General features: G+C 45.4%; 2 protein-coding genes across 5 annotated transcripts in view; one reads left to right on the top strand and one right to left on the bottom strand.

Moving 5' to 3' along the window:
* CNKSR2 (connector enhancer of kinase suppressor of Ras 2) overlaps positions 1–7,335 on the top strand; it is a 258,143-nt gene extending 250,808 nt beyond the window's left edge. For all 4 annotated transcript variants that reach the window (XM_060137023.1, XM_060137022.1, XM_060137021.1 and 1 more), the window contains 2 exons: positions 2,856–3,052; positions 4,585–7,335. In XM_060137023.1, the coding sequence (XP_059993006.1) occupies positions 2,856–3,052; positions 4,585–4,800 (413 nt within the window). In that variant the 3' untranslated portion in view covers positions 4,801–7,335. The remainder of the gene's footprint in view (positions 1–2,855; positions 3,053–4,584) is intronic.
* On the bottom strand, positions 5,270–10,691 carry KLHL34 (kelch like family member 34). Its single transcript, XM_060137024.1, has one exon. The coding sequence runs from the start codon at positions 10,088–10,090 to the stop codon at positions 8,147–8,149; it is 1,944 nt and encodes a 647-aa protein (XP_059993007.1). The 5' UTR covers positions 10,091–10,691; the 3' UTR covers positions 5,270–8,146.
* Between the last annotated feature and the right edge of the window lie 1,327 nt (positions 10,692–12,018).

Genomic DNA, 12,018 nt, shown 5'->3' with positions numbered 1-12,018 from the left:
ACAGTGAATCAGATTTATAATGTGACTCTGCCCCTCACTCCCCCTCCTTTGAAAAGAAAAGGACTCTTTGTCTAGTCTTAAAATGTTAAGTAACTGGTGGCATTTTGTGGTAGCCTGGCATCTCAATCCCTCATCCTTCGTCATCCCACTACTGTGTCTTGTGTTGCATATGTGTATGATGTGTAGGGGTGGGGGGAGGGGGCCTGACTTATCTCTAATATCTCTATTCCATTACTCTACTTGGAAATGTTTCTGTGTTCCGTCTCATTGTGATTCCCTGTTCAAATGTGCTGCCCAGAGATAAATCCATACTCGATTCTTCTTATAGCTGTCAAACCAGGTTCTTTGTAGAATTATGTTGTCCTTTGTTTGAACGCTTCTTCCCCCCTTAATGGCAAGAAGGAAAAAAAAACTTCCAGTTTTTAGCTATGTTTGTCACTTTTTATATTAAAGCTTTACTTACACTTCTAGAGGTAAAACTACATTGAAATTTTATTAAAAAAATCAAGCAACTGGCTCAGTATTCCACAAACTTTAAGAATTGAGGAGAAAGAAAACTGGGTAAGAATGGTTTTTCAACAAAATATATACTCCCTACATGTTAGGTAATATGGAAGGAGGTTATCTTAAAATAAAAGTTTACTATGTGAAAATACTTCTGCCTCCTTTAAATCCTAAAACTATAATCTGAATCCCTTTTCTCTTTACCTTCCTTCAAGAACTGAACAACTAATAATACATTAGGCTACCTGATACCTAGACTACTGTAATTCACATCTGTTAGGCCTACCATTTCTCTCCCACCCTCTGCTCTATGAAATTACATCTGGCTTAAGATGCAGTCTTGCCTTGAGGCAGAAAGAATGGTAACTACTAAATAATTCCTCAGGATTCTTTCTTGGCCTATGATTTTATGAAATGGAAGTATGCTGTTCAAAAGTATCCTTGTTTTTACAACTCCATTTAGTTACTCTGAATGACGTTATAATTTTGTGCCTTTCTGGGTCCAAACCATTCTCGGTTAAAATTCCTTATCTCATTTCAATCTTCTTAGCCCACAAGGCAGTTCCTCCTTTTTACAGTCCTCTGTCCCCCCACCCCCTCAAAATCCTCTAGGTGTTGCAAACATTGAAGGATGAGCCAACAGAGAATTAAAACGCTGTTTAAAGGGATTTTTGTATTTTTAGATTATAGTTCTCACTTAGATATATGATTAGGAAGTTAAAATTTGTTATAGAGGAATTAGTGATTGCAGGTGCTGATAACAAAGAACTTTCTAATAGAAGGATTCGACAATCATACTTACCAATAGTTGCCAACCTCAGCAGCAGAGCCAAAAATTGAATATGAAACTTAAATGAAGTTACTTTTTCATCCTAAAGATGATCCCCTCAAGTTAAGGTACTGTGTTGGTGGGCTTTGGGGGCAGTTTTTTTTAGAATGCTGCATTTTAAGCAAGTCTCACAAATTCATTTAACACCTACTGTTAAATACACAGTTCAAATGATTCCTGACAAAATTGGCAGTCTAGAATTCTTGTTAAAATCATGGATTCTGGAGCCAGACTGGCCAGTCGGAATTGTAGCTCTACCACTTAATAAATGTGACCTTGAGCAAGGTACTTCCCTGCTATAAAATGAAAATCAAATAGATCTAGTCCTAGTACTGCTGTGAGGATTAAATGAGATCATGAATGTTAAGCATTTACCCTACTGCCCGGCACTTACAAATGTTAACTACATTATTACCAATTAGGGCGTCTTCTTTTTTTTTAACTATGACAGAAAGCCTAAAATATTTACATGGACCATGGTGGAATGAACAACATTCCATATTTACTTCTTGGGCCAATGTAATTAGTATTCCTCAAAGAGGACTCTTAAGCTCTCTATTAAAGGAAATGTGATATAACCCTAATCCTCTCTCCCAATCCAAGCACGATCCAAGTTCATCTTTGTTTATCATTGAGAAAGATATGACATCAGTATATTCAGACAATTCAAGAATAATATGGGAGTTTTGATTTGTTCAAATAGATCTAAGATCCTTTCCTGAACCAGTCTCTAATTTTTTTTTTCTCAAAAATATTTAATTGGAGTGTTTTCTTCCCAGGTCTTTCAAATGTTAAGTAGCTTCTTTTAGTACATGCCAGATTTTTGCTTACATCTGCATATAAACATTCCCATATCTCATTCTAATTAAAGCATTATTATTGATGATAAGTTATGATCATTTACTATATTTACAATGTGGCAGGCATTACTATGGCAGTCACATGAAACCTAATAATCCTCTACGGCACACTATTAGAAGATTTTTACAATGATATATACTCCAGTGAATGCCATTCCATCTTATGAAGTCTGGAAAAATGTAAAAATCAGTTCATTCAGTATTGCTAAACCAGGAGAGCTCTGTTACTTAGCACTTCTATGCTTATCAGTATAATGATAAGGGATATTCACTAATGTTTTAAAATATTAAATTACGTGCAGGATTGTTTCTGTGTTGTGTACCTCTTGTACTCTAATTCTTTGAACTTAATGGACTCAAGATATGTACAGTGATTTGCTACTAAGAGAATATTTTGTTAATCAAAGCATCCTATTAATTGATCATTCTAAAACAATTGGCTGCCTGTAGCTAGTCTTACCCAGTATAACCAGCAACTGTGGGTTTGGTGGGGTTTGTTGTTGTTGTTGTTTTTTTTAATGTAAGAGAGTGTTTTCCCAATCATTCATTATCCTGTTTTTCAGATATATTTTTTAGTAGATTTTTGGAGTGTCAAATAACTGTTTATTACACTGAATTTATTTCTCTCTCTCTTATTTTTTTTTTTTTTTTGGACATTGCAGGTGAAAGTAGGGAAGAAAAGTTAGGAGACTCTTTGCAAGATTTATATAGGGCATTGGAGCAAGCCAGTCTGTCACCACTGGGAGAACATCGCATTTCAACCAAGATGGAATACAAGCTATCATTTATAAAGAGATGTAATGATCCTGTGATGAATGAAAAACTACACAGGCTAAGAATTCTCAAAAGCACTTTAAAGGTAAGATATGAAATGGAAGGAGAAATTCCTTTTAAGAGATTCATTCCTGAACTCAAAGTGGATTATCAGATACTCCAGGGGACAAAATACAAACTAGCGGGGGGTGGGGGGAGCGGAGGATAAACATACCGAATGCGAAGCCGAAGCCGAGCTGTTTCTTTAGCGTAATAAGTGTATTTGGCCAAAAGGAAATAATGTTAACTTTTTATTAACATCTCAAAGCACTGACTAAGTGTTATATGAGTTAGTTCTAGGAGAAAACAGGACGTAATTAATTTTTTTTCCAAAAATGCAGGGCTGGTGTTATTCCTCAGTCTTTTGTTTTCCTAAGATAAATATGCCATGTCGTGGAACTAATATAGTTACTAAAAGAACACAGCATGCATGCAGAATGCAATAGTGGGTGCTAAAATTGTTTGAGATATTTTGTGAATATCTCCTGCAGCACATTTGGAGTGATTCACGTTCCATGTAGAAATTTTATAATTGTTCTGTATACACCATCAGTTCCCAACTGACATGTTACTTTCTTATTATACATTTCCATAAGCGTTTACATAGTCTCCAGTCTTCTGAGGGGGCCAGAAGAGTCAGCCCCCTCACTCTGTGTGTATCAGGGGAGAGGGCCTGCCATACACACTCTCCCTAAGCAGACCCTGCACCCTGGAAAACTCAAAAACAGAAAAGAAATGTCATACAGAGTTTGTGACGCAGTAATTTCAGGAAACAAAAGGGCAAAGAGCTCCTTTGGGAAATATTGCAGATCTGTAGTATGCTGCTGAGGTTTTGTGAATTTTGAAACAGAGGTGAATACCAAAGAGATAAACAAAATAGGAAATGCATGATTTGAAAACATTTCTGGTAGCAGGCAGCCAAGTTTTCAGTCAATTAGCTTTCAGTTGGTATTCATGCGAATACTATTGCAAATCCGTGGGATAATTTAATGGCCTATTGGTAACTAAGACCAGAATTTTTAAAAGAGCTATAATATTCATAAGAATAATTCCGGTGCCCAATTCTAGTCCAAAGATATCCTAACCCTCCCTCCTCCCAGAGCCACACACCCCACCCCCATTCAGGTCCAAACCACCAAGGGACCATCTAGCAGAAGGAAAAAGGACAGTGCAAAAGTAACTCAAGACACAGAATGTGGTAAGTCCACTCAACAGCAGTGATCAAGTGTTACGGGGACTTATCTAAATGAAGGAGAAAACATTTTTTCCAGTTGTCGAAGGAAGGGTTCAAGAAATGAGAGGCATATGAACTGGATGTTAAAGAATGAGGAAGGTTTCCGTAGGCAGAGATGGGAAACAGGACAGGCCAGAAGAAAAAATAAACCGTGCAGAGTGGGCAGTACGAGGCATGCCTGCGTGTAGGAAAAAGTGCACTAGTATTTGAGTCTAAATAGCTGAGTTTGAGTATACCAGAGCTGTTTCTTGTGGGCCTCTTAATAGTTTGCCTATTAACTTTTTATTTTAAATTTGAAGAACAGTCTGTCCCTATTGTAACTGTTGAATCCTTTTGCTTTTCAGGCCAGAGAAGGCGAAGTAGCCATTATTGATAAAGTCCTAGACAATCCAGACTTGACATCAAAAGAATTCCAACAATGGAAGCAGATGTACCTCGATCTTTTCTTGGATATCTGTCAAAACACCACCTCAAATGACCCATTAAGTATTTCTTCTGAAGTAGATGTAATCACTTCCTCCCTAACACACACTCATTCATACATTGAAACGCATGTGTAAGTGTATTCTGCCCTCTGGCCATGTGGTACCTTCTGGTACTTTGAACAAGTATATAAGGTAGTTTTTATATCAACGTGTGGGACACGTGACAAGCTATACTTCAATGTTACCAAAACTATATGAAACAAACCCTATATGGTCATAATACCACTGTCTTTAATGAGCATTTGTATATTTTATATGCAGTTAGTGCTCAGCTTATGTTTACCATGTGCAAAATCAGCTGTCTTCAATGACTTAAAGTTAACTTTTGCAAACAACTCTGAAGACAGGTGGTCTTCAAGTAGAAAAAACAAAAAGGCGGTTTTCTATCTAAGGTCATCTTTTCTCCCTTTAAGTTAATTTTATATAAACAAGACTTCAAAACTAAATCACATTTTTTCAGGTGCAGACATCCTTGTGGGTGGGAGAGAATTTAAACCTTTTTTATATTTATTAAAATGTTCTAAGAATTTTCTTAAACATTGCACAAAGTTTAATGCTGTAGTTTTATTTTTGTGAAATGTAGATGCGCATACAAGAGTTAAGCAAAACAGAAGAGCATCAACATAAGAAAAGTTCAGGTATCTAATATTCGTCTTAATAGTCTATTAACTTGTGAAAGCTGGTTAATGGAAATAGTATTCCAAATCCATGGGGACACTTAATGGTGTATCAGGGCAAAGCTTTGTAAGATGTTTTTGTAACTGAGACCAAAATTGAAGATAGAGCTGCTTTATTTTCTTGGTTTAAATCTTCCTTTATTTTTGTAGTGATGAAATGCTGATTGTGTATAGAGGACTTTGAGAGTGGATTTTTTAAAACACACTTAACTCACCCAGAAAGGCAGCTAACATATATATATATGTGTATATGTATATATATGTATGTGTATATATATATATATATATATATATATATATATATATATAATTTCAGCCCAAACTCATTTTTTTAAACTCCAACTTCTAAAAAGTTACAAGGTATAAACGTAAATGAGTCAACTTCCCAGTTAGGGTCAATTTTCCCCCTAGTCCATTAGTTAAACTTTATATATAATTATACTTCAGGCAGGGAAGTAAAATATGTTTACTTACAGGCTGATGTATGTTCTAATATAGAAAACAATGTTGAAAAAGAAAAATGTACCTCTCTCCTGAGGAGCAAGAGGATGATGGTCATTCAGAGATATATTACATTGAATTATACGAGAGAAACAATTTTTAGAGGTTTTTCCTAGTTTCATGATTTGTTCTATAGAGTGGATGAAGTCTATGAAAAAATCCTCTTCATGTATTTCCATTTATAAGCATCTCGTTTTTGAAAGTGATCACAGCATGATAATGACTGTGCTGCTTTTTAGTGTCTGGCTGCATAACGTATAAGTCACAATTTGCTGGTTTGGGGTTTTGTTTTTTTAGGAGGAGGAAGAGACCCTCCTTTACTATTCTATATCCTAAAATCTACTTCTAATCAGCTTTATACTGTTGCCTGTACAGCTCAGTGAATGAATGTACTTTCATCTCTAAGAGTTCAGATATCTGCCAGTGAATATTTTTGCTGTAGAGGAGAAAGTAAAAACTCCACAGCGGGGATCTTTTCCTTTGCTTTTGAAACCACCATTGAATCACTATCGTTTTGCAGACTTTGCACAACTGTACAGGAGAGTGGCCTTTCTACAGCACATTTTCAGTAATCCTATATTTAGTCAAAATGGATGAGAAATCATGTATTAATGTTTGTATGGAATTTTGGGTCCGGTGTAATATTTTTATCATTTAAAAAAACTATTTGTAAAAACATTTATTTACTGCATGGGTGTTGACGCACATTAAATTTGTGGGATTTTGTATATGTAAAAAAACAAAAGCAAAAAAACAAAAACCTCTTGTCCTAAAATGAAGTGTGCTTGTTACAGGTGTTTAGACTTGTTAATGTTTACTAGACCAAATGCGTACATTTACTTAAAAATATCTGTACCTGATGGATGTGTCGTGGATACAGTGGCCAGGTTGTGCCCTGGAAACAGTGAGCAGTTGATGGAAAGACTAGCTGTGTTGCTACTAAGCGGCTTTTACTTTGGTAAAGTTGTTTTAAATGGTAAAAATTAAACTAATGAATTTTAAAAGACTCGTGGCTAGCCTAGCATGAAAGAGACCTTTTAACACTATATATCTGTACATTTTATTGCATTAGTTTCAAATCTAGGAGAGAGGCAGCACTGTAAACTGAAGTCAAATAAATTCAGCTCTTAATGAATCCTTATAAAGCACCTATTTTATTCATGCAGTCCTCATCACATTTCTTTGTGACCTAATCACACAGCCGCCACCACCCCACCACCCCACCCCCGGTTACAGGTTTTAACTTTGTCACTCCATTGGTGGTACAAGCCAGAAGAAGCACCTGTCCAGTGTATACAAGAATCTTCTCTGAGGTCCTGCAAAATCAAGCTGGTTTCCCATTTACCTGAAAGGAACTTTAAAATTTCACCTACTCCTCTTTCGTTTCTCTGTGATTCTTTTGGGAAGGTGGGGCAGAGGGTGGGGGGGTACCACTAAAAATAAACTTTAAAAATATTTTTTTACAAATATTACCTACAGCATGTCTGCAGAATGAACATTTAAAGAGGATGAATGAAATAGGGTTTTGATTTGTTTTTCTTAGGTGTTCCACTAAGCCAAAGAAGCCTGATTATTATGGCTAAGGGCTGCAGAAATAAAACTTAAAACCAATGAGCTGCCAAAAGCCAGGGCAAAAGCAGACTAGGGTAAGTAAGGATGAAGTACAGAAAAACTTAACCTAAGTTATTTTCTCAAAAAAAAAATGGTGCTTTCTTAGAGATTTTTTTTCCTCTCAGTTCCATATCTATATTAAACTATCAGAGCAAAACTATAACCATGATTCTGGATCATAAAATCATAGTTCTTCCTACAATGATTGCATGTGTTTATTAACCAAGGCACTTTCCCTTCACTATTTATTCAGATAAATATTTATTTATTCAGATAATGCCATCTTCTAGAACCATTTATTACAGTCTTTATAGCTAACAATTTTCTGGTCTTGTACATAATTTCTTATGGTACGTTTTTTGGCTGTTTGGCACAAAAGTAGTCACTGTTTAGCGCCTGGGAAACACTAACTACCAGAGGGAAAATAGGGTCATGTTTTATTTTCAAAGTCCATGTCTAGCCCAGCATGAGAATTTCTAGAAATCCCCAGTTCACTGAAGATGATTCATATATCCTTCTAAATTTGACCCGTCCTGTCTCCCATTCTCAGAGTAAAGGGAAATGTTCCTCTTTGGCCAAGCCTAAGGAAAAGCCCACGGGTTGCTCTGTAAGCCTGGTCAGGCGCGACTTGCTCACTGACCCATTAAGCCCAGCACTAAATCTGGCGCCTCTCCAGGCTCTCCCTCCCTCTCCTCGTCCCCACCCTCGGTCAGCTGCAGCACTGCGCACTGCAGGCCGCTCCAGGCCCAAGGCAGCGCGCAGCCAGTGTCCTCCCAGCGGTCCAGGTCGAGGTCATAACCCACCACGTTGCGGGTAGGCACCTGGCGTGAGTCCTGCCACTTCAGGCCTCCCAGCAGCAGCACCGTCTCGTCGACCACGGCCAGCCCATAGCAGAAGCGGTCGTAGGGTAGCGGCCGCAGCCGAGTCCACTGGTCGGTGCCGGGGTCGTAGCGCTCGATTTCGGAGAAGGGCTCGTAGCGCCCCAGAAAGGCGAACAGCGCGCCGCGCAGTGCGGCCATGTGGTGCCCGAAGCGGGCCGTGCCCATAGGCGCCCTCTTGCTCCACGCCTGCTCCCCGGGGCCCAGGGAGAACAAGTCCCGGAGGCTGTTCGCGCCGCCCTCGCCTCTCCCCGCCTTGCCCCCGGAGACATACACGACGCCGCAGTTCCCGACAGCCCCCGCGTGGCCGTGCAGGGCCCGCGGCAGCGCCCCGGCCGCCGTCCAGCGGTCCCAGCGCAGGTCGTACATCTCCACTGAAGCCAGCGCTTCGCCGCCCGCGCCCAGGCCCCCGACGGCCAGGAGCCCCTCACCCACGGCGCCGCACCAGAAATGGGCCCGCGCTTCCCGCATAGCGGGCACAGTTGTCCAAGCGTGGAAGCGCGGGTCATAACGGTGCACTTCGGCCGTGACCGCCCGCAGGCCGTCGGCTGTGGGGGAGGAGCCGCCGCCCGACGGGGTCTCCCCGCCGAGGACGAACAGGAAGTTGCCCGCGGCGCACACGCTGTGTCCCAGTAGCGGAGCGGGCAGCCGCGTGAGGCTGCGCCAGCGGTGGTTGTACCCGTCAAAGGCCACCACGTCCTGGGTAAGCTCCCACTCCTCCTCCTCCACCTGCTCCTCTTCCTCCTCCTCTTCCTCGGGCTCCGCCGCGGCGCCCCTCCCCCTGGCTGCCCGCCGGGGGGCCACGACCTCCTCGGTCACCACCTCCCGCCCCCTGCACCCCCCGACCAACAAGATGCGGGTTTGGGGGCTCCGGACGCTGGTCTGCTCGCCCTGCATGAGCGGCTGGCGGGAGGGCGACGTGTGGTAGTTGAGGGCCTGGATGATGAGGCCCTTGACCCGGGAGGGCAGGGTGAGGCCGGAGCCCGAGTACACGCGCCGCAGCACGTCGGTGGGCACCAGGCCGAAGCGGACGCGCTCGAGCAGCGCGGCGCAGTGGGCCAGCCGTTCGGCCTCGGGCTCCTGCCGCAGCCAGGCCAGAGCCAGGCCCAGCAGCCGGGCCTCGGGCACGCGCGCCACGTCAGGGGCACCCAGCACGGCCCTCAGCGACGCGGGGTTGAGCTCCAGCAGCCCGGCGGGGCCCGCGCCCCGCGCCAGCAGCTCCCGCAGGTGGCTCACAATGCAGCGCTCGGCCACGCCCAGCGTGTGCACCAGGCCGAAGCGCGCCGCCATGTTGGCGGCGAAGCAGCAGTTATCAGGGGCTAGCTGGCGCTCCAGGTAGCGGCCGCACAACCCCAGGGCCTCGGTGACCTGCAGGTAGCTGGCGGCCTCCAGCGTGTCCTCCACGGTGTCCATGGAGAGCGGCAGCCAGGCGGTGTAGATGAAGTCCAGCAGGCGCTGCAGGCCGGCCGCTGACGGCACATGCAGGTGGATCACGGGCGCCCGGGATTCCTGGGTGTGGCTCTTGAACAGGGCCCTGAAGTAGTCGCTGGAACACGCGAGGAGCGACCTGTGCGCCGGGAACTCGCAGCCCTCGGCCTCCAGAGTCACGTCGCACAGAAAGCCCTCGGCGCGCAGGGCCTGGTAGCCGGTGAGCAGCGCACCGCCATGAGCTTTGCAGTAAGACAGGAAGTAACTCATGACGCCCAGGGCGGGAAGTGGCCGGGCCGGGGCTGGGGCCAGCCGGGCGCGGCCGGAGACATCCCGGGACACGGCGCCGCCAGGTCCCCCGTGCGAGCCGAAGAGCCCCTAGCAGGGGCCCATTTTTGCCTGCTCAGCTTAAATCCCAGGCCTCCTTCATACAGGTCCGCAGATCTCCCAGTCCCCCTCTCAGAGCAAATCGGGTCGGGGAACGGTTTCCAGAAGCCCCTAGTAGCGGAGGGCACGGCGTTTGGAGTCTTCCGGGAGGTGCAGGGCTCGGTTTCGGCGGCAGCCGAGGCTGCCAGAGCGTTGCCCAAAGCCCTCTCCACGGCCCAGTTTAGGGAGCCCACACCTGCGCGCCAGGGGCCGCGGTGGCCGCGCACCATCACCTGGAAGGGCGGAGCTGCAGGTAGACTGACTCCAGGGGAGTGCTGGATCTCCGACGGCCAGATGCGCAGATGTGGCCCGACTCGGGCCGTCCGGGGAGTGCGGGGCGAGGGCTCTGACCTCCCGGGGGTGGACAAGGAGGGTTTTGCGGGCACCCGCGAGGGCCGGGGACAACTAGCTACGGGGCAAGGGGGGTGAGCTTGTTCCGCGCGGAGGATCAAATCAAAGCCTAGGGGATTAGGGAGGGGGGGCTCAGGTCAGCGCGGAGGGTCGGAGGCGTGATTGGCCGCAGCACATAACATGCCGGTAGCTCACAGCGACAGGAATAGCGCGCGGCCTCGGCCTTCCCGGCGCGCCCCGCCCCACGCCCCGGCTGCTGGCTGAGAACGGAGGGCCGGGACATGACTCCGGCGACCCCACAAGCCTCCGGTCACCAGCGGGTCCCGGGAACCTGGCTGGGGTGCGGGAGGCGCTCACTGGAGAGGCGCGAGTCGCGGGGATCCTGTGCCTGTTGGTGTCTGGGGAGGGGCGCCCGGCTGGTCTGGAGGAGTGTCGACCCCCCGGTGTCTCTGCGCCTGGGAAAAACGCCCCTGGCTCGCAACTTCCTGCTTTGAGGAGGCCCTAATTAATCCAGCTAGAGCGGGGATTAAGCGGCGATTTTGCGCGCTGACACCCAGGAGGCCACTGCGCTCGGAGGAGCAGCTGGCGGGAATCACGCCGGGACGAACCGACGCTCCTCGCCAGCGGCGCTCCGGAGCACGCTCCTCACCTGGACTCACCCTTGCGAGATGCTGGGCCTACTCTGCGCCCTTCCCGAGGTCTCCCTGGCTTGTCTCACATTCCGCTTTCAGGAATTTGCTCCCACCCAGCTCCCCGACCCCGGCTGAGTTCCCCCTTCCTGTTCTTAGACCCCACCCGGCCCATCCCTTGGCAAAGTGGACACGGAGATTGTAGGTGACTTGGGTTTTCTGCCTTTGAATGACCACTTCATTTAAGAAAATAAGTCTTTCCAGTTTGTCTCCCAGGCTTTACAGGCTCTGATGTAATTACTGCCTGCTCCATTCTTAATGCCATGACGTGATAATGGGCAGTAAGGTTGCAAAGCTCGGTAGAGGCTGGAGTTTTGAAGGGCCCATCCTCATGAAGTTATTTTTATAAGATGCACCCAGCACGGAAATGATGACTAAAACCACCCCAATCTTGAGACATCAGGAAAGCATTTCTCATCTCTGACACCCTGCTCTTAAATAACTAAATGATTAATATAGCTGTTCTTCCTTGCCAGTTTGGAGGGTTCTGTGTGTTTTGCTTTCATCTAGAATTGATTTTTCTATTTTCTACTACAACCCTTCTGGTAATCTGTTTTAAGTGCACCTTTTGAAGGCATGTGAAATAACTTGCATTTCTGAGAGTTAGGGTTGTATTTCATTTAAAAAAAAAATCCAAGGAAGGATAAAATTCATCATTTTCTGCCTGGTATGCCATCGGTACTTACAGGGCCTCCAGTTAGAAGCAATTCTTGAAGTACATAAAAATATTAG

This window comes from Lagenorhynchus albirostris, chromosome X (genome assembly GCF_949774975.1).
Source record: "Lagenorhynchus albirostris chromosome X, mLagAlb1.1, whole genome shotgun sequence".
Taxonomy (NCBI): Eukaryota; Metazoa; Chordata; class Mammalia; order Artiodactyla; family Delphinidae; genus Lagenorhynchus; species Lagenorhynchus albirostris.
This window is presented reverse-complemented; position numbering and strand designations above follow the sequence as displayed.

Bases quoted from the DNA above. Each gene is read 5' to 3' on its own strand.
- KLHL34 (XM_060137024.1), bottom strand. From the start codon at position 10,090: ATGAGTTACTTCCTGTCTTACTGCAAAGCTCATGGCGGTGCGCTGCTC.